The sequence below is a fragment of the Pipra filicauda genome, unplaced genomic scaffold (genome assembly GCF_003945595.2).
Source record: "Pipra filicauda isolate LSUMZ 115617 unplaced genomic scaffold, ASM394559v2 scaffold127_size2900866_pilon, whole genome shotgun sequence".
Taxonomy (NCBI): Eukaryota; Metazoa; Chordata; class Aves; order Passeriformes; family Pipridae; genus Pipra; species Pipra filicauda.
Genome location: NW_024103740.1, coordinates 1,530,191 through 1,556,441, shown reverse-complemented (window position 1 = coordinate 1,556,441; position 26,251 = coordinate 1,530,191). Strand labels below are relative to the sequence as shown.

The following is a 26,251-nucleotide window of genomic DNA, read 5'->3' as shown; positions in this document are numbered from 1 at the left end:
AACTGCTGAAAACAGCCTTCATTTTCTCTTTGTTTTCTTCATTGCAGAGTATGCTCAGCTTCTCTTTGCATGACAGTGCAGGCACCTGAACCCTCCAAAAGAATCCTGACAACGTGACCTTATCCAACACCTCAAGGCTGCTCAGGGGTCTCTGTTTTTGGCATTAGCATACAGTGAGATTTAGAGATAGGAAATGGGAGGTTTGTTTCAAAATACTTTTTCCAGCACAGTAAAGACCAGGTTTCTGGGTTTCACCCTAGATGAGTACCATTTGCAACAGACTTGGAAAAAAAAAAGAAATGAACAGGAAGAATAGGAACTATCTGACTGTATCGTCTTTTGACACACTGTCCCAACACAGGTGGGTATAAATCAGACTGTTCCCCAATATACTGTTTCTTGATTAGCACAAGTAATGTGATTTGGCAGGTCTAATTTGAACAAACTACTTTGATGTGCCTCTAAGAGAAAGAAGAATATGAGGGAATTGTGCTAAATGTTTTTTTTTCAGAAATTTACTTTTCCTTGGAAAAATATCAGTGAGGACACTTACTTAGCTCTCAAGTCAATGCTTTCCTCTGTTCATTTATACACAAACCAAAATATATCTGCATAAGGGAGTTCAAAGAGATCTGCTGAAGCTGAGCAGGTTGGAAGAGTACCCATTCTCTCTTTAGAAGCCATACCTGTAAAATTTTCAACAGCTGTACAGCTGATTGAAAGACTAGAGAAAGGAGGGGAAATTATATGAAAAATTCATGAGAAGGCCTCCAGAGCACAGCATGGGTTTGAAATGTCAACATTCAAAATACCAACCAAACCAAGCCGAGGCAGGAAACCAGAGGGCAGTGGAGAAAAACTCCCAAATGAGCTGATTCATCCCAAGACTGTGCAGCAAACCACCAAAGCAGAGAAGCTGCTCACCAGTCTACTCAAAGGAATGCAGTGCAACCCTCTGCTCCCATCTGTCCCCATATAAAAAGGAAGGGAATAAAGCATGCAGGAAACTTCTGCAAAATTGGAGATTCTTTACTAACTGAGTTAACATCCTGTTCAAGTCTGTAAAATGTTAAAGCTGCTGATGTTATTTTTCTCAAAGTGCTTTTTCACAGCAGAGAAAACAGAGACACTTGCAGTTCATACTGCTAACCTCTTAGTCAGGATATAAAACAACTTTCCACCGTTAATGTGAATGCTTTTAACCTCTTCAGGTAAAGAGAAATATATTCCTAGTAAGCAAAGTTGCACCCTGAACTTCAGCTGTGATACCCAGATTTACTTCCACCTCTCAGAGAGAGAAAGGTTCTTCCCTCTGCTCTCCAGGATACCTGTCTGGTCTCAGCTCCTACATCTGAGGAGCTCCCAGTCTAGGACACTTTGGGACACAAGTGCATTGCCCATAAGAAGTTGGGTTTGGATCTCTTCATGTATTGCAACCTCAGAAGTAATCAGCTTTCTACAGAAAATGGATTCAGAAGTCGATGTGGCTTTCAGTAACACTGAAAGACATACCGACATTTAAGAGCATACCCTTAATTTCTACCTTTCTTATTTATTAAAAAATGTGCCTATGCCCTCCCTGACCCTAAAAAATATTAAGGCCCCTTGAAAACACAGCAACTTTTGGGGGCACTGACAGCTTTAGCAAGGAGGTAATGGGTCAGAAGAGTGAAGGACATGCAGGTCAGGGAAGATGTAGACTGGTAGGGCAGGGCAAGGAATTCCTATGCTGGGGCTGAAGGCATCACCTCAGCCATAATGTACAGCAGCTGGAGCATTGTACCAGCTGGAGCTGATGATCTCCTTGTCACTCCCCTCTCCTCCAAGTGAGAAGTTCTCTTGCTCATACTCACTTGTGCATTCTCCCCTTGTACCTTCACTGACACAAACTCATGTTCTTACACTATTTTAAGTCAGTAATAAGGTCTTCCTTATTACTGTATATTTGTAGTTCTACATCATACACAGATCAGTACTTTATCATGCACTCTGTGTTTTGATACCATTTTATAGTGCCACTGTGTATAACAAACTTTGTGTGATCCTTCCTTGCCAGTTTTGACTCACAAAGGCTTGGCTCCGAAACGAGGTCCATAAAATAGATGTAGTAGGCTTGTTGAAACAAATAACAAAACAGCCAAAAGCCTTCCCCAGAGAAAGGCCAGCAGAAGACAAAGGTAGAAATATTTATGCAGTCACTAAGGGGCATTGGAAATGTGTTCTGAATAAACACTCATCTTCAGTATGCAAGTACCATTGCCTTTGCTGTCTCCCAAAGATCAGCGAGAATGGAAATCAATGATGCTGCCTTGTTAGAAAACACAAATCAAAGCATCAGTGACTTTGTAAAATCCCTTCTGTCACTTTGACCTTCTAGTGCCAGGCAGCTCCACAGATTCATTACTGTTCATTGTAATGTCTAAAGAAAAAAATCAGCAGCACAACAGTATTTGAGAGGAACACACAAGCAGCAGGAATCAGAAAAACAGCTAGGAAATGGAGTATACAAAAAGAAATGAGAATCCCATGAAAGGATGCTCACACTGCCTTAAGGGCTGCATCCTCTCTTCTGATTTATACAAGTCAATTCTGTTGTTGTCCAGCTGTATCTACTGTTTCCTGTTGAGAGCCTGGTTCTCTCCTTGCCCAGTCAGTCATGTCAGGAGCTATGGCTACAGTTCCTACAGCTGCACCTTCTCCAGGGACACCAGCAGGGTTAAACATCATAGATATGGAGGGCAGCACCAGACCAGCCCTCTCTTTGAGTGTCTCCTGTAAGAAAGCAGTGGGATGGGGGGTAGTACTAACCTGAGTCTCCAAGCTGGTGTAGGGACTAGGAGGTTCCATCTACAAAGAGAGCAGACAGAAACAGCCATTACTCTGGAATAGTGGAAAGGAAGGTGTTCTGAGCTGTTACTGGTCCAAAGTAGTGATATTAGGAACAAAATACACTTGCTTGAACAAGGATGGCAGGGGTTTTTTGTTTTGTTTTAAGGGTTACCACTTTTCCAGACATCTGGAAATTGCAAAGAAATTACAGAATCTCTACAATATTTGGATGAGCAAAAAAAAGTGGAAGTAACAGGAGTATACCAAAAACATATTAGAGAACAACTCAAGGCCACATGCAGGCCCTTGCATCTTTGATTTAATCCTCTTTTACATTTCTTTCTTAGATTACAATTGACTGGTTTTAGACGAGATTAATATTTGACTGGTGCTCTCTTGTAATTTCAAGGCATTATAACCTTTTCAGAAAGTTGATCAGGATTTGATGATGAAAGGATTGGCCACATCCCTGGCAAAATTTTTCCTCCCAACAGCTCCAGTTAGCTGTGGTTATTTTGTTTTCCATTAATATTTTATCTTGATGAATGTCTCTCTCCAGCTCTGCTCATTATAATGCAAATGCACTGTGCACTTTCTGCAGTCTGGCATCTTCCTTGGTGTCAAAATCTGAACTCTTAACTTAGCTTGGCCAGAGGATTCAAACCTCATTAAGGAGCTTCTAAACACAAAAGCACAAAAATTGTCTATTTAGCTTGTTAATTAAAAGGTTAGAAAGAGATAACAGCCCTATAGGAGACTCCAACATTAGTGTTCCAGAATTAGCACACAAGCAAAATCTTTTAAAATCTTTTAAAGAAACATCTTTTAAAGGATAAGGGACATTTAAAACCTCAGTCCTGCTGGTCCAGGACCTCTGCAAGGTCTGGTTTCTACATCCTGTTTAATTGGAAAGCCTAACAGAGTGGAAGCAGGTCAGTGGTGCTTCCTCTTAAATCCATCACATCTGTCTAAACTTCTAGTTTAGTAAATTCTTGTCTATCAGATTATCAGGCTCCTGAGATTAATTTTTAGTTTTGAGTCATTGTGATTCTCACTCTGGCTAAATCACAGAACAGAATGAAAAAAACTGGCTTTCTTCCAAGAAACTATATATTCCTTTTACTTTTAATTATGCCTATAAAGCAGCTTTTTAAAAAATAATCAACATAAGTATACTAATGAAAAACCAAGCTATTAAACCAGGAAAAAAAAAATTTAAGGAGGAAACTGGCCTTGAAACCTTTGATACACATTTCCTCCACTCAGCAAGTTATGAACCAGGGACCACAGTGTGCCCAGGTGCAAAAGTCCACGATTACCTGTTACCCTGCTAACTTACAACAAGTTGTGAAAGATTACACTTAACACCAGAGGACCATTATGACACAGATGTAGTAGATATTATTTGACAGTTGGCCAAATGGTATCAAGACTGGAAGGAAATCCAATGAAAAAAATCCCAATATCATGTCATCAGCTAAGCTTGGAGGGGGGGAATTATATGAAGGTGAGAGTGGAGGTGAGAGGACTCTCATCCTTGGGTGACCTTACTCCAAAACAAACGATGGCAGCACTCACAGCTCTTCTCTACCAGACCTGGCAGGGACAAACTCATCTGTTTTGCAGCTGGACTCTAAGCAATGGTAGTTTGGTCACAACATTGTCCTACACGGTCCCACTCAGATTTCTATCGTAGCAGGAAGATCACAATACTGGCAGGTGTGCATGTCAGATAGAATACAAAACATGTTTAAATAAAAAGCAAAATACTACTGTTACAAAGAACAGCCCAGCTGCACAGGCTCCCCTTTGGGAGATCATCTGGATTTTCTCAGTCGGTGCCAATTTGATTGCAGACAAAAGCTTTTTCAACATGTACTGTTCACTTCCAGCTGACAATATTTCTATAAGAGGAAGTAGCTACTGTATGTATAAAACATCCTGGAAAGATTAGGGGATTCCTGCAAAAGATAAGGCTTCAGACTATTTAAAAGCCAGGCAAACAAAGTCCAATACTTGCTGAACAGAAAAGATTTCTTATGGTAATTTCTAATTTCAAAAGCTTTCCAGACTGAAGAAAGTTGTAAATACAAACCATGTTTTGAATGGCATTATTTCCCCATTGTGATCACCATGGATCAGCATGGGCCTATCAAGCTGCTTTTCTGTTTCACTCATGCAGTTACAGGTACCACACTCAGGACAGCTCTCAGAGCCACAACTGCAGAGAATGCATCCCAATTCTCCTCTTTAAGCAAGGCAATAAGGAAGCTGGGAAGGGTGAAGGAGGGAGGACATAAACATAGTCAAATTCAGTTTTCAACTGCAAAAAATAGTTTTAAAATTCAAGCTAAATGTCAGCAACCTAGAAGAAAGACTCTCACTCTTACTGTAGGAAAGAGGCACGTTATTAAAATCATCTGCCTATCACCAGTGCCAAATAAATGTCCCATTTGGGTAAATCCCAGCATTCTCCTCCAGCTCATGTGCATGGCCTGATGCACATCTTGATGGTTATGGATGACAATGTGCACAGGAACAGCCCACATGTGAGGGATGAAGGTACACACTTTTAAGGCACAACCTCTGTGCTTTGTCCAACCTGCCTGCCCTCATTGATTATTAACTGCTAATGAAGAGTCTGAGTCAAAGACCAAAGTTATCACTCGTTCACGTTTACACATGGAAACGCTTAGGAACAAAGAGCAGAACAAGTGGCACCACTCTGTGCCAAGTTTTGCTTGGTTTGAATATGTTCCACTTAAGTTCTACCAGTTTTCAGCAGTCTGACACAGTACCACAAGAGTTGTGATACTTAAACCCTGGGGATGTCAGCAATCGTCCCCTCTGAAATTTCAGACTGCCATTTTTCAAGTGCTATGAATCATTAATCTCCAGTGCTTGTGAGCAAATGAAATCTGTAGTGGAACTGGAGTGTGAACAGTATGACAGTGCTGTATTAACAGCACAACACATTAATTACCTTTAAAGATCGATCAGGATAAGACTCTGTTTACTACTGAAAGGTGACACTGAGAACAGCAGCTCTGCTCTGGGGTTTGGTTACTGTGTGTTTCATAAAGTGTTAATGTCTCACTCCCATACAAGAAAGAGACAAATGTTTTCACAGACATTGCAACCTTCCCAAAACAAAACTAAAGGATAGGAAGACTCAGAGGAACTCAGGTACAGATGAATAAACCAACTACTCCTAAGTCATATGAGAAATATGAGAGGAACCTCAGGACCTTGACCACAAGATATGGTTTTCTAGCACACTTTCAAGAGACATCAGGTTTTAATATGGTAACTCAATCTATGCCTCAATCTAATCACACATGATCTAAGCCTGACTGCAGGAAAGCCCAGTGCTTAGACTCAGCAGAGTGCTGTTGGCTGCACTGGACCTGTTCCTGCAGACAAACCTGCTCCCCGCCCCTTCCATCACTTCAGGACTGAGCCCGTTTAGTTCCCCTGCAGCTCTGTTCAGCTTTGACGAGCGTGGCAGGAATGTGAAAAGCTTTTTTATACTTGATGAGCTATTTTCTCTCAGTTTCTACTCACTTCTCTGGGTGCCTGGTGGCAGCACTGATCGCTGTGTGCCTTGGCACAGGGCAGTGGCCCCCCAGCAGTATCAGTCACAGATGCCCTCACTGCAGAACTGCAGCATCACACTGCAGCAGTTTTTCCACCTTTTGTGCAGCTGGACCCTGAGACACACAGGGGAACCAAACCAGCTTCAAAAGTTCTTTTTTAGTTTTATTTATTTGTTTTGTGTCGCTTTACAATTGAATCAGTTCTTTCACTCAGCTCGTGACACAAGGCAAAGAGAGCTGTGCTGGCACAGCAGAGAGGTGGCCAGCAAAGCCAGGAGGGGGAGGATACGAAGGAAGAACCAGCAGTTAGGGACAGGGTAAGAAGGCAAGAAGCAGTAACAAATGCCAACATCACCACCAAATACTTCTTCCCACGAAACCACAGTTTCAGACAAAACACAAAACATTCCCCTAAAAGTGATATTTTACACCTCCTCTCCAATTGCTCTGTTGCCTGCAAGGCAGGACCACATAACAGCAGCTCCCTGTGTGGGCAGGGCTGTTTTTACAATTTGCAGTTGAGGGTTACAGCTATCCCAGGGCACTGTGGCTTCGTCTCTTCTGCTGACTCATTTTATGACCCAGGGGGTTGTTAGCCTGCCAGCCTGTGGTTTTTATCCTACACTCAAATTTGGCTCTAAACCTGTGTATATTCACAGAAACAAAAAAAACCCAAAAAACCAAAACAAAACCAACAGGACTGGAAGGGACTGCCTGGACTGCCACTTCCCCATCTTTCTGCCACCTCTCCACTAGTGAGGGGGAACACAAGTCAGGTAACCTCCCACGCATGGTAAGGATGGTGGCAGCACGAGTGCCCTGGAGCAGCACCCGGGGCACCAGTGCATGCAGTTCCCCTGCAGACATGTCCCTGCAACAAAACCCAGCATCTTATTCCAGGAAGTGTTCAGTAACCTTAATGGTACCCCTTAGACACAAGTCACACTAACAGCTGCCTCTACACCACCAGCTATCTCACACACGCTGACTTATGTGGGGAAGAGTGACTTCCTGGCAGTGCTCCTGTGAGCTGGGTGAGCCTGGACAGGAGCTGCTGGGCAGGGGACAGGAAGCTCTGAAGTCACTCAAAAAATGCTCTTGCAGATCTGATTTTTACCACACTGCCCACCATCAGAAGCTGCACCAACACTTGTGAAGGGTGAGCATTTCCAGGGTGGTCTGCCTGGCACTAGGACAATTTTTTGTTGTTGTGTCTTGGGATAACTTCAAAAGCTCCATAATAATGTTTGCACAAAGAGGAGAAGATAGAAAGGACTTGCTAGTACTAATGTACCCAAGCACCTCACTGTAACTGCTCTGCAAAGGATCCTTTCAAGAAAAGACACCAATTCCATAGAATTATCAGCTTGTCATGATAGGTCACATAAATCATAATTTTATTATTTCTGCTAGCCATCTTAACACACATCTGGGAGGGTCTAGTACACAGGTGTAAAAGCTATTATTTGACTTTTTTCCTCCTCCATAAGGCAGCTAGAGGAAAGGAAAAGTATTATAGAGAATCTTTCCTACGATGCGTTAAGAACAATTATTCAATGAAAGACTGATCGTGAAATGCCAAGACTGGAAATGAGCACATTTGCACCATTTCTTCCCCTGACTAACACTGATCAAATGAATAGAGGTTCTCAGGAAGAAATTACTGTGCTATCAATATACCAATTTTTCCACCACTTAGTACAGCTGCAATGGTCTGGAAACAAATATTTAGTGAAGACAGGATTCCAGCCAGTGCAGCCAGCTCTAGGCAAGCAGTGTCAGAGGCCAAGCCCAAAGCACATAAAACTTCACCTTACACAAACTAACGGTGCAGAAAAGGGGCAGCCAACCTGTCTGCTCTGAAAGCCACACACCTGAATTTTTATATCTCAAAGAGACACAGACACTTATCGTGTCCATTGAAGAGACAGATGGGAGCAGAGGGCAGATGGAGCATATGCACAATGACAGAAGCTTCCAAGGAGCAGGAACACCGAGGGATGCAGGTAGCATGAAGCAAGACCCCAGGACAAGCAGCAGGGCCAGGCTGAACCCTGCTTGCTGGCTGTCTTCTTACCTCAGCAAGGACTTGTGTCACCCAGTAACCCAGGACAGCACAGTCCCACTGCAGTGTTGGGGCAGGACAGCAGCTGCTTCTCGACTGCCCGACAGCCACGCCCGCGGTGTCCGTACAGACCCCAGCTCGGGTCTCAGCCCTGCTCCCAGTCCCGTGCATGACATGGGCAGACATTGAAGCCCCAGGAGAGGGGAGAACTCCCACAGTGAAGCCAGGATGCAGACACCTTCCAGGGGCTCCTCTCTGAACCAGTGCCAGTGACAAGATGTGGCCACAATGGAGGTGGAGCAGCCCCACTCAAATGTGCCGGGTGGTCCTGCAGCTCCTGTGAGTTCTCAGGATGCCAGAATGTGCAGAGGCTGCTCCAAACCACTGAGTTGCAATTAATGCCCTCACTTCTAATAGTCTCACTGGTACACAGCTTAACAAACCTGTTCCTCAGTAGCAACATGAGCCCACGTGGCCTCTGCCAGCCCTTAATTTTGACAAATGAAGTGTTTGTGTGGCCAAATTGCAGAACCGATCCTAACCAAAAACAAACCACTGGGGGAAAATATATTTACACATGATCATTTCCTCATCTGCTTTGCTAAAATGGGAGGGCATCTTAAGCCAGGACATCTACTAAAATTTGAGACACAGAATTTTATGATCAGGTCCATAAAACTACTATCTTGGTCAACACCCTTAAGCACACAACACAGGCTCTAGACAATCAAAACACTCCCTAACATACAGGTGGCCACCCCACCAGCTGTCCTCCCTTGACTAGCCCTTCTGAAGATTTCACAGCTATCCACTGCAGCACTCAGTAGTGTGAGTCACCATGTTTCTGTGATGGCAACTATATCACAGTTTTCCTGCTGCTACTCTGCATGCTTCGAGCTGTTCTCACCATCCTTAGTTGCAGCACACCTGGGAGAGTGTCTCAGTTGGAAAGTATTAGGAAGAAGCAAGAATGTATATATCAATGTATATAAATACATTGAAATTGGCTGTAATCCTTTAGAAGAAGAGGACATTGATTAAATAAGGCTGGAGTGCAGGTGGGAAGAAAAAAAAAATTGAAACACCTACTAAAAGGGGAAAGGAGCACACACAGCAAAAATATGAAAAGGATGAACTCTGCAGAGATACCATTTGAAATACAAAAATTCAAGACAAAATAGCAAAATCTGAGATCGAAACCCCAAATATTTACAGCTTTTGTCCCCAGTCCAAGCGCACTGGGGGTTCTGTGTGGATTACAGAGGGGTCAAGAGAACCCACATTACTGAGAACAAAAATAGCACACCACTGAATAACTTCAGCAGCACATACTTGAGTGTGGCAGGGAGGGTAACCTCTTTGCCATACTGGGAAAGTTCTTCCACGTGAAAGAAAAGGCATTAGAAAGCATTTGGAAATTAAGTCTGGGACAACAGTACTGAAAATGTGAAGAGGCCTGAGCTGCCAGGTAATTTCTACTCCTCCACAACACAGGCTGTAGAAAAAGACAGCACTTTAAGTTTTCTTAGCTTGAAACAAGTCAGCAAGACTTGAGAAATCTATGTACAGCTACTTAGTCTTTGACTACCTTGATGTAGTTTGGTGAGGTCCATATTGAGCAGCAGAACAGAAAGGTCAGGTCGAAAAGCTGACGTGCCCAATGTCTCCTGCACACCGGCTCTGGATATTTCACCACCAGAAGCAACTGCAGTCTCTTTAATAGCTGATGGCTTTGGTAAAAACTTCTCTAATCCTTGGCTAGTAGAATAAATCAGTGTAGCTCCTTCAAAGCCAAAAAGCTGAGGGTCTGCCCAAGACTGGAGCACAGTATGTCTTCTCCCAAATGAACAATCGCGTGCTTATCCAGCAGTCGAAGCGCAGCTCAGTTAAATCTAAGCTTTTCCACAAAGATTAATCTGTTTTCTTGTCTGTAGGAGCTTTACAGAGGACTATAGTAATTTATAGAACCTGAACTACAGCAAGACCTACTATTCCTTAGCTTGCAATAACAGTCAGTGCCCGGAAATAGCCCTGAACTCCCAAATACCTCCCTAAAAACCACTACCCAAAATAAATTCATACCATCTTACCAAACATTTAAGCCACAGACTGAATCTTCTGTCTATTAAATACTGTTCTAGTTAAAAATGAAGCTGGAACTATCCCTATCTTTGGTGGGCTTTACCACCTGAAAAGTATCTTTTGTTACCAGCTCAGCACAGATCCCTGAACTCTGCCAAGGCCATAAACTCAGCCTAAAACCAGCAGATGCAGACAGCAGGAGGGAGCTTTCCCAGATGTCTGTAAAATATGTCTGACCATAGAGCTGCTGCTGTCCAAGTACTGCTTTGACATTTTGAATAAGTTAGCTCCCCAGGCCAGACACGCTGTCTCACAGGTACAAGCAAAAGACAGTTAATGTTTTAACTGATTAACTCCAGGCAGACTTATCTTTCAGCCTTGACACCTTACTACAGTACAGATGCTCTGACACCACTTTTCGAATCTGTGCTTAAGAATGATGATCTGACTGACTCAGAGCAAGGGTCAACTGTCCTGCCTTCCTTAATAATTTATTAAGAGCTGGCAGGAGCGACGGCTTTGCTGCACTGTTGAGTCGTCCCAACAAACTGCACAGTTTGTTTCAGGCAGTAAATTAACTTCAGCATGAAATGCAAATGTGTAAAAAGACAAGGAATGCTAATCTCCTGGATTAATATAATTGGGCTGTTTAGAGATAGCAAAGTGTACTGGATGATACTGAAAAAGATCTTTCCCCGCCATGCCCCACCTCACCTCTGAAAACCCCACAACTCCTCGCTGCTGTGAACTCTGGTTTCATGCCCACTTCTTCCCCCAGCAGATGCTATCATGGAAGCCTCCGAGAGGGCACCCCAGGAGGTACAGCCTGGGTATGAGTTTGAGTATAATTGCACTCATGGATGTGGGTTATTTCTAGTTCTAGGCAAAAGAAAAGAGAAAAATGATACATGTTCTTATGCAACATTTTAATAGAGCTAGAGAAGTCTATGGAATAACCAAGTGTCTTAAAAAGCTATATAAAAAAGCACTTGGAAGGAGACATTAATTCAGTTCAGTGTATAAGCACTGCATTTAAAGGAAAAAAATGTCCTGGCTGACAACCACTCCAGTCATCATCTGTTACGAGAACAGTCTGCTAGAGTATTACATGAAACAGGGCATGGTTTAAAAAAAAATCAGCAGGAAGGCTGTGACTGAATTCAAAGATCAGGCTCATTTAAAGTTTCCAGACAAGCAAGTTACCACAAGAAAGGAACACGTTCAAAAGTTAAAGGAACAGCTCAAGAGAACAGACTTTCAGGCACGGCCAGTTTCAAAGCTGAGTCAGGCACTGCCACGGTGTGAACACAAGTCAGCCAGTCAGCACAAGGGCTGCGAGTTTCACTTGTAGCTATCACAGGTAATCGAGCTGGAAATCCGTATCAAAGCACTGGGAAAAGAGAGAGATACAGTGGTGGGCCAGCTTAAGTGGTGTTGGCATAACCCCAGCAACAATAACAACAAAAAGTAAGCACATTTTCACCAGATTTTGCACTGCACACAGGAAAAGACACCCACGCAATCCCTGCTCTCAAGGCAGAGCAAAGCACGGCTGTGGAGTCATCCAAGAGCAGCAGCTTCAGCTCTTCACCATCCTGAACCCTTCTGCAACCACCCAGGGCCTTTCCTGAGAGGGGCATGACCTGGCACAGAGCCAGGGTCATGCCCTGAGCCTTTCCATCCCGCTGTTCCCATGAGCAGGATCTTTCAATAGAATAAACTGAGGACACCAAGAAGCTGGGAACGCAGCCCTAGGTCTTTTAGGAGGGGAAGGGAACAGAAAAGAAAAAAAAAAAAAGATAAAGGTAAGTCAGCTTTGTTAAGAAAATCCAGCTAAAAATCTTGAGGGTAATAGAAAGAGAAGCAGCCTGTACAGCTTTATACAGAATAAAGCCTGCCAGACAAATTTAATTGCTTTATTTGTTCTTTGATAGAGTTACAGAGAGAGTGGATTAAAGGAACACAGTGGAGGTCATATTTTCTGGATTTTAGGACAGCATCTGTGTCTCACGAAATCCTAATTGAAAAATTAATTCAAAAAGACTGGGGAAGGGGCAAGCACAGCACTGGAATTGAGAACTGGCTGCAGGACTGTAAACAAATGATAATGATAAACGGCACTGTATTGAGCTGAGGGGAGGTCATATTGAACAAATTCATTAATGACCTGGAACAAGGATTAAAGAGCACGCCAGTGAAATCTGATGATTGCATTAAAGCTAGATTGTGTCTGACGGGTGCAAGCCTGCTGGAAGGTGAAGAGGACACGTCCAGCATCAGGATACTGCCCCCAGATCCTTCTGGATACTGCCCCCAGATCCTTGGCAGGCAGATCAGACACGCTCCAGCCACAGCTGCCCATCATCCAACCCCCTCATCCAACCCCAGCCCCACACAGTGCACAGCATCTCCTCCCTGCCACTGCCCACCCCGAAAATAAACAACTTTCCCTTTCCCCAGAGTCAAACAGGACGTGTGGCAGCAATGCAGCCCTTGGCAGGTGTCAGGTGTGCAGGAGGCCACTGACAGCAACAAGGCTGAGACCTCCCGTTCAAACACAGCCAGGAAAAAAAAGAATTTAAAAAATCCCATCACTACAAATAACACAATGCCTTAAAACCCACTAAGGTGTGTTTTCCCCATTTCCCCAGTATAGGGGAAATCGTGGTTTTATGGATTAAAGTCCCTGATAAATCAATTTAGGACCGGACACTTCCTCTGCATAAACTTACTACATTCCAATCTTTAAGTAAACAAAAACAAACCCAAACAAACCAACCAAACAAAACAAACGAGCACCACAATAAAAACAAAACTCAAAAACAAACAAACAAAACATAACAACAAAAACAACCCAACAAAAAACCCCCAACCAAACAATGGTTTGAAAAATTTTGAATTATTTTTTTCAACACGGAATTTGGTAACACTGATCTTTAAAGGCTGGAATAAATAATTTGTTTTTTAAGTACACCTGCTGATTTTCAGCTTTGGAAGTACTGAGGGTTTAGCACTAGACACTGAGTTTAATCATTAAGCTACAATAAAAGATAAAGGATATGCAGGTAGAACAGCAGTTTTGGCTCCCTTCTGCAGTTTTCATGCCAGAACTAAAACATATTTTTCCCAAATAACAGAACCTATCCATCATTTTTATTATCAGCCTGGATGCAGATCCAAGTTTCATCACTTGGTAAGTTGGAAAAACTCTCATTAGCATCTGTGTGTGCAGGGAGCCCATAAGAACACCTCATTAACTCATTAAAGAGGATTCTCACAGAGATTAGCTTCGTCAATCCTTCATTTAGCTACCAATCCATTCATGTGATGCCATTAAGCCCCTCATAAACAGCCAAGTACTTAGTAATACACTGTAGGAGCTTGCCTTTGCATGGCTATACTGGTGTACACTGTCACTGCATTTATGCTGCATCAGTAGGAAAATTACTGCAGCCCCAAACGATGGTTTATTTCCAATAGGACCAACTGAGGCCGACATGGGTGTACTAAAATGGGACATGCACTTATTAATTCCCAATCCCAGTGATTTTAAAGCATTCTTAAACAAACCTTGCTCTATATCACACATTTAAATGATATGGCAAGGAACAGTCACAGGCAAAAGAAAGGGTTACAGTAACATGCAGTGCAAAGCAAAGGCACTGTTGCTCACTGCCTGAATGGGGAAGCAGTGAGGAACCTCTCAAACCCATCCTTAATTTCCAGGTTTTCATTCTTCTCCTTCCCCCCCAGCCCTTCTTCTGTGCATCACTGCTGTCAGACCACCTCCAGTCTAGTTTCAAGAAGCCATCTCTTCATACACAGCACATCTGCCTCTGCCAGGAGAGGCTCCCTCGCTCTTTTGGAACAGGTTTCCAGCACTGCTTTGGCTCACTACAGTCCAGATGATGTCAGAAGGGCAGAATCTGCCACTGCAACGTATCAGACAGGTATTCTGTGTTGGTAGACAGAAACTGTCATCCAGATGGCCCTACAGCAGCTCCATTTTGCACTGGCCTTCAGATGCCACAGTGACAATTGCTCGTGTAATACGAGTCTCACAATTCCTCCTGAAGTATCTCTACTCCATCGCTGCAGTCAGTACTGCTTCCCCACGTGTAGGTGTCAGGATTTCAGCCCATCTAGATTCCTAACTTTAGTACAGATGCCAATTTCACTTTCAAGCTGAATAATTCAGAGGACATTAATTCACCTGCTTAAATGAAACAGATTTGTAAGACCTTAATTAGCTTGTATGTCCCTTTTATGCACAGCCGCAGACAAAACCAACCTCATGCTCTTGTTAAAAAGGCCCCACAACTCTTTATTGCAATTCACTTAGTACCATGCCACTAAGCCTGCAAACAGTTCAGGTCAGATCTAGCAACTGCTCTGTTGTATCCATGCACTTCGGAAAACATAAAATAATCTCTGTTACTGGAGGATAAACATGGCATCTTGCTGGATGTGCAGGGGAGGAGAACCTGCTGTCCTCAGCTGAGCTGCCTGCCTGATGCCAGGCAGTTGCCTAGAACTGAAGCTGTGCAGTAAGTGGCTTTCCATATTTCAGGAAGTCAGACAAAAGATGTTATTAATGGCACTTGGGTCTGGAGGGGGGAAATCCTTGAATGTAAAGCTTCAAGTGACTGCACATTTACGAAGAGGAGTAAATAATAAGAAAGAGTTGCCCACAGGAAAGGATTTTGTGAAAGGGAACTCCTCAGCTTGATAGTATCACAAGCACCCTAGGAATCTGGAGAATGAGACAGGAGAAACTGTGGGGAGACTGAAGTTAAAAACTGCACACTGCATGGTTCATTTTCCTTTAATTCCTTTTATTCATTGCTATAATCAACTTGACATGCAAAGCTGTTCCAAATTTACTGACAGCTTTTCAGCTGACATCTAGTTCTCAAGGTATTTTTTTTTTAAACTTAAATAGCTAATTATTCATTGCCTTAAACCAGGATATATAACAATGTCAGGAAATCATCTGTTCGAGTTATATCAAAAAGCCTTTGGGGATTAGTTCATCTCTTTTGTATGCTGCAGAAAACACTCACTTGTAAACAATTAAATCATCATTTGAAATCTGTCTACACTTTTAGCATCTCTAAATGCAGCCTGAAAAACCATATAAACAAGTACCCTATTGTTGCATCTAGAACCCAATGCTGAAAGGTTTTCCTCTATAGTATCTTGTCTGGTGGAGGCTGAAGGCTGAATTTACATGCTGATACAGGCTCTCTGTAAAACCTGTGATAGTACATCTAAATAAATATACAGCTACTTAAGGAGATCAGAGCTACAATATACTGAGAGCAGAAGACATGCCATGAGGATATCAACATATTTTGACACAGAGGAATATAACCTCCATGTAAGAGAAAGTCATGGTTGAGAGAAAAATAGGCATTTAATTTAGCCACAGGGGCTCAGTCTTTGGCCTGAATCTACACTAATAAAACCTCATATTACCCTGCTTTAAGGTGCAAAGCTCCTGCACAGCACAGGTTACAAGAGACAGAGGGACATCACAAGAAGCATTTAAAACTGACTTTAGATTTCTATCTGAAATTCCATCTATTTCTCTTTTGTCTCCTACTGACTTGACTGCATTTTTAAGAGCTGTAGCTTTGTGGAATAATAGAAACACAGTTTAAGAAGAACATTCCATAGGAAGAAGCTCCCTTCTGAGCACTCCAGCAGTGAGTTACCGAGCCTGGACAGTGCTCGTTTGCACATCTAATTACAACTGTGCAGCACGCAGGCTAAGAGCTTCTGTCATCACCTCTGAAAGGGAGCAGAATTATTCCACTACTGACAGGGTTTCTCAATTTTGCAAATTTGCTTGTGCAAATATACACCTTTACAAATACACTGGTCACTCAAGGCTTTTATTATAGAGTTACCCCTATGTTCAAGAATTTAACTCTCTGTTCTACTTCTCAATGAAAAATCTGTACATTATTGAGATGAAAGACCAACTTGCTGTTACTGCTTCACCACTAATTGTATGATTTCATGGCTTTAGTAGCTTGATAAACATCTTGGCTAATTCATTTTAATCATTGCAGGCATATCCTTTTTAGGATATAATTGCTGACCGAGTCCAGAAAACAAAACAAAACAAATCTTCGTCCTTATGAAATGAAAGGCAAGTAGGTTCTTGTGAAAGTACAACTTCCTTTCAGTTTGTGGAGGAAAACACACAACATTCATAACAACATGCAGATGGAGGGGATGCAGACAGCACATCATTGTTTGGGAGAGGAACTCCTTCATTGCCAAGACATCCGCTGAGATGATATCACTGAACATTAAGGTACAGGACTCACTCCTCTGGCACTCAGTGTGCCCTTTGGCCACAAAAATGGGCTCTGTGCACTTTCTGCCAGCAGTCAGTGCCAAAATCTGGGACAGTGAATCAGTACAGTGGAAATAAAAAATATGACAATACAGGAAGAATGACTTCCAGAAATTTTTTCAAGAGTGTTTCCCAGCATCACAGTCCTCATCTCGGCCACACAGAAAAACTCAGGTTAGAACTAAAGGCAGAATGGATGAAGGCAGTTCATCCCAAACTCCCAGAGGACAGAATTTCATAGGCTGATACTCCACAAACTCCAAACAGAGCACTGCTGTTAACAGGAGAAGAGGCTGGTACAGGAGCATGCTCTTCTTTCTGACACGTAACAGATGAAAAGAAACAACTGACTGTGCCACCCTGCACGGCCATCCCTCTGGACAAAGCACACAGAAAAAAAGTAAACCCTTGTATTTTATTTCCTGGAAGCAGGAATTGTCACATAAGGCTATCACAGATTTCTACAGCCAGCCATCTGTATCTGAGCACCTTCCACAGAAGAAACAAGTAAGTGCTAAATTCCCAGTGGGCTTCATGCCGTGTGTTTAGCATTTCTCCCTTTTCCGGGCTCAATCTCAGTGTCAGGGGGGTTATTCCTACAGTTTGATTTTCCCTTTTGAAAGGCTAGGAGCTACCAGAAAGTAAGGGTTAAAAGGACTAGGTGAGTTATGATTACAATGAGTCCTGTTTCAAGGGACCTACAAGATGAGCAATTTATTCTCAACTTTCATGCAAAATTTTCAGTGTCCAAACACTTACATAACTGTTGTGGGACGCTCACAGAGAAATATAGAGTTATTTTTAATGTCCTAGGAACCATGATTTGCCTTTAAAAAACAACTGAAGCTAACGGGGAGGAGTCTGAACACAAGCCTGGCATTTTCCTGGCCACCTGGATCAAGCAAGAGTTACCAGTTTTGGAGGGGTTTGGGTTCATTGTTTGGTTGTTTGTTTTTGTTTGGTTGGTTTGGGGTTTTTGGTGGGTTTTGTTTGTTTGCTTGTTTGATTTTTAACTAAAACTGAAGAGTACATACTTCCGCTTCTGACATGAAATATTAAAGTAAATCAACATGGAAACTGTAAACTGGGAAACCGTAAAGGGAAGTTGCAGATGCAAGCACAAGGAAAAGTTTCCCACTTGCTGGAACAAACCCAGCACTTCTGAGAAGAGTGCAGACTGATCATCCAGGCTTAGGAGTGAAAAAAACCATACAAAATTGCTACACATACAATATCTCTTTTCTTGAAGATACCATCAGTGATCTAAAGCATAAATAAACACCATTGCTCTGTCAGAGGCAGATAATTTACTGAACATTACATTGCTAATGGCAATATTATACCAGACGCAAGTGTTTCAGACCAAAAAAATAAAAATCAAAGGAAGGTGTTTCTCATTCTAACTATCCTGCAACTGACAGGTGACTGCTGGGCTGCAGATAGGAAATTCAGTTTTATCTAAGAGGAAACATACCTTCACTCATTCTGTTGGTAGCTTCCATGAGCAATAGTTCCTTTAAGTAAAGGCAATGTATACCAAACACCTCTCAAACTAGAAATTACAAGATTCCTGTATTTGAAATATAGTGCAGTTTTTCAACATTATCTCCCCCCTAGAGTAATTGTATTTTTTACAGAGATAATAAGGAACTTTTTGCTACTGAATGACTTAAAACACAAAATTTTCACAGCAAAATCTGTCAGTGTAATCAACAGTGTTCAGTTCTTCCTAAGGCAACGGCTTTATTTGTTTTGAAAAGACTACTAATACACTTAAAACAAAAGACATTTAATGTATTCTTACTATTTTGATTGAAAACAAGCTGAAAATTTCAGGGGAAATAAACCAGAAATCTACTTAATATGAGCTAGCTGCTCATGTATGTATGTGTGAGCTGACACTGCTCATGCCATATCATGTATCACATCTGTATCATATCAGAATTTGACTGGCCCAGTTGGTATGTTTTTAATTTGAACAAAAAAGTCACCAGATCTGACTTTGGGAGGATGTGGTGAGTAGGTATGTAAAGAAAGGATTATCAGAATAGCAATCATTGGCTTTTTTTAAACAGGTATCTTTGAAAGGAACTAAACACATCCTCTCCATTCATTCATTCCTTAATGACCAGGAGGAAACCTGTCCCGGGCATCCGAAATGGAGCTCATATTATCTAAGGCAGGGCTTTCTCAGTAAGCAGTAAATACCATTGTACTAAGCTAAGCAAAAATGTAATTAATGCACAGCCCTTTAGAGCTGTTTTAATGGACTGAAGGTTAAGAAACTTCATGACCTTCCTTAACATGTGGTAAGCAGGATCTTTAAATAGTAATGGATGAGCCTTATTCTCAAGTTCTGCTAAAAAAGACAACTCATTTCCGAAAAAGGAAGCAAGGAAATGAGCCTCTGAGTTTTTGATTGCTAGCTGAGGGAAAGTAATACATAAAACCCTAAAAAGAAGGAGTTACAATGTTGAAGTGAGATGACTCAGAATACTGTAAGTAAGAGCCAAAACCTGCAGACAGACCTCAGGACAGAAGCAGAGGCCAGGGTAGTCTGGCTCTTACCAATCCTGGCCACGATTTTCTGGAAGTAATGAAAGATCCAGATGAGGAGTTCACTGATGAAGAGATAAAAATACCACAAAATAAGGTTTGAAACGTGCAATTGATAAGTTCACCGAAATGTGCTTCAGCAAGACCCAGGGGAGAAAGGCACTGCAGAAGAAAGGAAGAATTACTCTTCCTGAACACTGGAAAACACACACTGAAACGCTGATGTGCTGCAGCACTACTCTGACACACCCAAAACGCTTTACCATTCATTAAGAGGCTCCAATCCTTCACCCAGAGACATGGAAATCTCCACTTCAAATCCGTTTCAAAGCATTAATCTGTAGTAACTGAATATTCAAGATGTTCACACCCTTTCTACCTGGAGACACACTGCAATGTTTTTCTAACCAATACTCTCACACAACATCAGATGGACTGGATTATTTTCCTTCCTATTCCACATCACAACAGCTTTGAAAACCTTTCTCTGAATTCACCAAAGCATATCCTTTGTGCCTTCAATAACTTTGTGAAAGCTGTAAGAAAGACTTAGCCTGACGAAAAAAATAAAGATGCAATTTTAAGAGAGCTCTACTTTCAATAACATGAGTTGGTCACCTAGTCAGGACCCAAAAAAGGGTATTTTGTAAAATGCTTAACACTTTATAAATACCTTTAACTACTGAACAACTTTGCTTTTTGCATTAACTTCTCCAAAATCCACTTTCTTACTGCATAGGATGTAAAAGCAATTAGAATGCTCTTTCCTTTCACATGTACATCCCGGGATGAAAACAATGCCATATAAATCAGACTTTTACTGAGCAGGGAGATTATTATATCACTTTACAGCAATCTACTACAAACTAATTCCTTCCAATTTAATGCCAAGTATGCCAGCTGATGGTGCCTGAGGAAAAAAAAAAAAAAAAGGATCAGGCAATGAATAAACTGTAGTGGCAATTCTGCTCACAGCTGAACAGGTCTTGAAGGCAAATGCTTTCCTCCTGCACAATCAGTCCTTGTTAATGGCAAGGCAGAGATCCCTCAGAATGCAAATGCTCGCTGTGCCAGCATCCTATAACATTTGGCACCAGAGCTCCAACTTTGTTATTTCCCTGAGGAGCAACAATTTTCTTTGTGCAGCAGCAAGGCCCGTGTGTCTCTCCAAAGCTGCCTCGCAGCCAAGTTTTACACTCTGGTGAAAGAAGCCCATTGAGTGTGTTTGCCAAGGGGCAGAGCTGCCCCTGCAGCTCCCAGGGAGGCAGGGGCAGAGAGACAGGGCTCCTTGTCCAGCTGCTCTCACCTGGGAGAGACCAGAGTGACACGTTAACGCTCGGGATTATTAAAGAGGGTGTTGGCCAAATTAAATGAATAATGATTATGGGGTTTTAAAAGCAGCTATGAATGTTAGAGGGCTTTGCTTTTTTTTCTTTTTGGACAAAAAAATTACTTGACTGAACTCCACGTGGTAACACCTGTGCGGCAAAGAAAGCTGAGATGGGCTCTTGAAATGGGCAGTTACATAGAGATCCAACCTTCAGCTGCTCAAAATGCAGCTGAGACAGAGCCACACCTGAGACACCAGCTGAACATCTGTCACGTGGTCTCACTATGTTTACACACCACTTGGTCTACAGTTCTTGCAAAGTACTAACCAAAATTTTTCACTATGCTTCATGAAACAGAGGTATTTGCTTTTCAATTTTAGGAGGCCACCAACAGTTTTAGTGCAACCATAAGATGCTGAATAGTATTTTCTAATGGACACACACACACAAGCAGCCAAGTCCATTCAAATTCACAATACGAAACAGACTCATATACAACATATACCAGACCCAAAGTCTTGCACTATGATACATTTAAATATTTCTGAGCTGACATCAGTCACTGCCGAAATTTCATCCAGATAATGGATTGACAGTAGCAAATATATCTGATGAACTTGTTTTGTGACTTTCACTTTTTATTCTGCTAATTATTTACATAACTGACCTTCTCAACTGCAAGCAAATAGGATAGTTATATCTCAATGTATCTTGCCTAAATAGTAAGCTAAGTTCAAAGTTTATAAACTGAAACACTTAAGCACAAGTTTCAAGATCTGTGTTTGCAGAAATGAAGTTCAGTGGCAGTACTATTTAATTTCTAAGTAAAGCAACCACAGATCTCTGTTCATGCTGCAAACAACAAAGCTCCACCATCTCAGTAACACCATGCTCACCAGGGGACACACCACTTCTGAGGCTCCTGAGGAAAAAAAGGTTTTTCTAGGTAAAAAAGGGTTCAAGTGGGCAATACAATTTTTTGCTGCTTCCATCCCCACAGCACAGGAACCTGCCTCATTCTCACTGTTGGTCTCTCTTGCAGCCACAAATCCTGACTTTTGATTTTATATTCTTACACACAGCCACAAAATAAAAATGTACCTCCAGCATTTGATTACATATGAGGCCAGAAACAGGAGCATCTTGCAAAAAAACAAATGAAATAACTAACCCCGCAGCAGCTCAAAGCTCTGGGTAACTTCTGCAACAAGAACGAGTTGCAAAGCAGTGGAAGGTAACTGGAAACATATTCAGCTGCTTCTGAGTGGTGCAGGGAGATGGGTAGGAGTGGAAGCAATCTGCACTAATGCAGGGTGCACACAGTGCAGTGGGGGAGGAGAGGCCCTCTGCACTGCTGCGTTGTTTTGCTCCCAAAGGGACCAAAGGCAAGCCCAGTCTAGTCAGCAGACCAAGAGATACCCCATCCTGCTTGGCCGAGTGCTTAAAAGTTTGATCAGATGCAAAAGAGATGCTGTGATGCCAGGCAAGCAACCTAATTTACAAGTCTTTTTTTATTGCCAGGTGTGACTATCAGAATGAGCAGAAGTCTGAGGTATGTCATCATGAAGTATTCTGAAAGTAAAAACTGATAAAAAGGATCTCCAGCTGAAAAGAAGCAAAGCCCTCCTACACTTTAGTATGTAATGCAAAAGCTCTTTACTCTGCTTCAAACAAAAATAACACAGCTAAGTTGATCCCTCACAGGATACCAATTAACATGTTCTTATTCATATCCTCCCAACAACAGCCAACAGCTGGAAGCCACTGGTACCACTTGTCAGAGATGAACTGGCACACTGTGGACACCTTAACCATGAAGCCAACTCAAGGTCATACAGATGCTCCTTAAAATCTTACACACATTGCCACTAAAAATTGTGGCCAAGAGGAATTTGAATTGTGTAGCTCACAAAACTACAACAAATTGCCAGCCTATGTATCAGTAAATAAAAAGGATAAGCAACTTATTAATAACTTCAGCCAACGTACACAGAGTGCTCAGCAGGAGAGGACTTGTTTGGGATTTTTGCAGGGTGCAGGTAAGTATTTCTGCCTGACATAGCTTTTATGTCAGGGAGGTAACAGCACTGCTCACAGGGCTTAATTTATGCCCCCTATGCAAACCACTGCCAGTTTTGAGTAAAATCCTTATTGCAATAACCATATCACTTCAAGCATGAAAGTTGTACTTCCAGTTTCAGACTTAGTCATCTTATTTTTTTTAAAAAAAGGGAGGGGTTAAGGAAATAGTGTTAATAGTGTTCAGGTGATCAAGTTGAAATCGTGAGGAACTGAGTTGGTCCTATAAAGCGGGTTTACTGTTCTTTGCAGCTGTATCCAGCAGACTCTCCTGCAGGAGAGCTCATGCAATAGGCTGGGGCTGCCTCACTCGCCCCACAGTCACAGCCAGGCTGGGAAACCAGGCATGGCAACCCAGGAAAAGGAAGATGACTGGGTTTTGGAAAGTTGAATGATGGCTGCACACACACAAAATCAGCTGCTGACAGTGTTCCAACTCTTGGACTCACCCTTCCATCATAATTTTAAAAGCCAGCCAGCAGCTCCAATACATTCTTCATTCACTTGGCAAATCAATGGGAATTTTTCAAAACTGCTGAGACCACCTGCAATGGCTAAAAGTAGTATTATCTGTGGATAGTGTGGAGAGATAGGTCTGTTTTGATGAAAAGAAAACATGGATCCACACAAATGAGAGCAGATTCAGGCAATCAGGTCTTGATTTCTTATTTTACATCTGCCACCAATCCTTTTGAGGCCCCAGGCATACCTTTCTGTAGCAGTTTCCTCATCAGATGTGGCAACATCCTCATACACATTTACAAGGATTTACACTTGTACTAAGGTCAAAGAAAACCAGAAATCTTTTTACCAGATCATTTTACAAATTTCCAGCATTACTACAAAGTGGATTACTCTAACCTAATCCAATCTAAAACAATTTGATGGGAAAAAAAATTGAGATATTTCAAATTCATACTATGGCAAAATATCATAGGGGTACCTCCTTGGCCTGAGGGCTCTCTTCCTTTCAAAGTTCAAAGGCTTACCACAAAAACAGGTGTGACAGCATTTCAAAAAAGGCTGCAACCCCATTTTCTTGTCAAGCTGCAATCTCTAGTCCGCAACAGAGCAACTGAAATGACAAAAATTACTTTTGTGATAATCTCTGCATTTATCTTCTTTTTCAAAATCATGTAATATGGCTTTACCCTAAAGGGATGACACTTGAAATGAATATAATCATAACTCCTCATTGGCCTATTACATCAGAACTGTAGAGGAATAAAAGTTAGCAATAAAAAAATTAACTTAATTTCTACCTAAAGTTGGGTAAAAATTTCTCTGTCTCAAAGTTGGTTTTCAGCCAGGCCTTGCTCTCTGCCTTAGTCAGCTGCATCCTGTTAGAACTGATTCTAATGAATCAAGCTGTACCCCCACTGCCTGGCAGACTGTGCCAGCCCCAGCTCCCTGGAACCCATATTCACTGCAGAGGTAACTATGTCTATCTCAAACATCTGTTTGAAAAAAACCACAAACACACTTGCAGCTTCTGCTGGTGTCTGATACCGTCACTCCAGCCCCAGTGTGCCAGTGTTCACACCCCTGCCTTGCCACAGGGAGCACAGCCACACAGGGCACTACAATAGTGACACTCACCCAAAACTAAACTATGCCAATTAGGCATCGACCCCAGATCCCAAATGCAACAGCATTTTCTGAGCAAACATGCAATACATCAGATTTTTTTGTTTGTTTGTTTGTTTGAATGCCATGTTTGTAGAATGGAGCAACAAAACTTCTTGCAGGTAATGCTGGCAGGCTAATAAGGCAAGTGAGAAAGGAGGGCATCCCAATACATGATGTAAGTGGGAAGCAACTGGTGACTCCAATGCTGGCACTGAAGGACACACAGTTCAGGTTTTCAAAAGGAGACAACTACACTCAAAACTAATGATATCCATATGCCTAAGTGTCAAAGACTCTTCAAAATTACAAGTGTTAACAAATATTCAACTGGGACTTGACTAAAACATGGCAAATGCCCTCTGGATGGTGCCAGAGATCTGCAGCCTTTACTGAAGTTCTTGAAAGCTGTGGGTAGTTGCATCCATAAGAAGTGGGTTCTACATACATACCCCCAAAATCCCAAAACTCATCTTGAGAGCAGTCTTTGCTTTAAATCTCATATCTTTACTGCCTAGCATCACATTTCAACAGAAAATCAACTGGACACAACAGATAAGTGCAAGGAAAAATAAAATAAAATATTCTATTTGCTTCTTACAATGTAACATTGGTTCATCCCTGTCAACAAAAACATTGGAGATGCTCCTAATTGTGTCTGTGTAACCACTGACCTTCAAAAGAAAATATTTACTGAAAATTAAACAGTCACTTCATTCCAGAAGAATTCCTGAAAAATAAAATAAATCTATTCTGTCAACAGAGGATATGTCATCACTACAAGCAGATATCTAAGGCGTCATCATCAGCAAAAGCAAATTGTTTCCAGCACTACGCAAACTATGTAGATTATCTGAGCAATTACTTATGCAAAGCTGTGAGGCTGCTGAACCCACACCACGGATGATCTGCTGAGCTGGCTTCAGCCACTACAGGAATGTAAAACAGGCATCAGCCACCAGCAAAACCCAACACACACAGCAACTCTGCTCGTGTTTACAGGAGTGGGAGATGGATTTACCCAGCTCTCTGGCTGTCTTACAGCCCTGGCCTCGCTGCAGCACACATCTGTACAACAAGAACAACTTTCTTAAAACGATGTAGCCTCCTACAATGACATATGTTAAATATAGCCACGAGAGAGCTGGGAGCAGAAATCCATGAATAACTGTATTGATTGCAGTAAAGAAAACCTGGATGCATTTGGAGCGGAGACATTTCCTGATGAAATTCTTTCCATTTGGTAAAAACACAGACATTGTCTTACACCTTTCCACACAGTAAACTAATAAAATAAAACTCCAGACACTACTGTTAGAGTTAAGTATGTATCTGCTCAACTATTGTTTGCAGACGTGGACAGAAAATGAGTCTTCCAGCACAAATCAAGTCTGATGCTTTGAAATTAACAGTAACTCTTAACATCAAACAGAAGTTGAAAAATTTATATTTAATTCTATAAAACTTCTAGACAAAATTTCTTAAATGTTTTCTATGCTTTCACTTTCAGGACATAAAAAATTTGACTCCATCTAATGCACACATTACACATGTATAGTCATTACCCAGTAGCATATATTCAGATTATATTGTAAGTGATTGGATAGAATGGAAGATGAAAACAATGTTAGGAGGGTGGCAATGCAGTAGTGCCTCTGCTGGTCTCTCATTCTTTAAAACCTTGAGTTTTCACACATTAAGGAGTGCTATTATCAGTGAA

The 26,251-nt window shown here is 41.9% G+C and overlaps 1 protein-coding gene across 2 annotated transcripts in view; it reads right to left on the bottom strand.

Moving 5' to 3' along the window:
• The window catches only part of XYLT1 (xylosyltransferase 1), a 183,692-nt gene that overhangs the window by 131,209 nt on the left and 26,232 nt on the right, over positions 1–26,251 (bottom strand). Inside the window, exon 2 of one of the 2 annotated variants that reach the window (XM_039390223.1) lies at positions 2,809–2,847. The exons of the other annotated variant lie outside the window; for it this stretch is intronic. Within the exon in view, the coding sequence (XP_039246157.1) occupies positions 2,809–2,847 (39 nt within the window). The remainder of the gene's footprint in view (positions 1–2,808; positions 2,848–26,251) is intronic. 2 annotated transcript variants of the gene reach the window in all.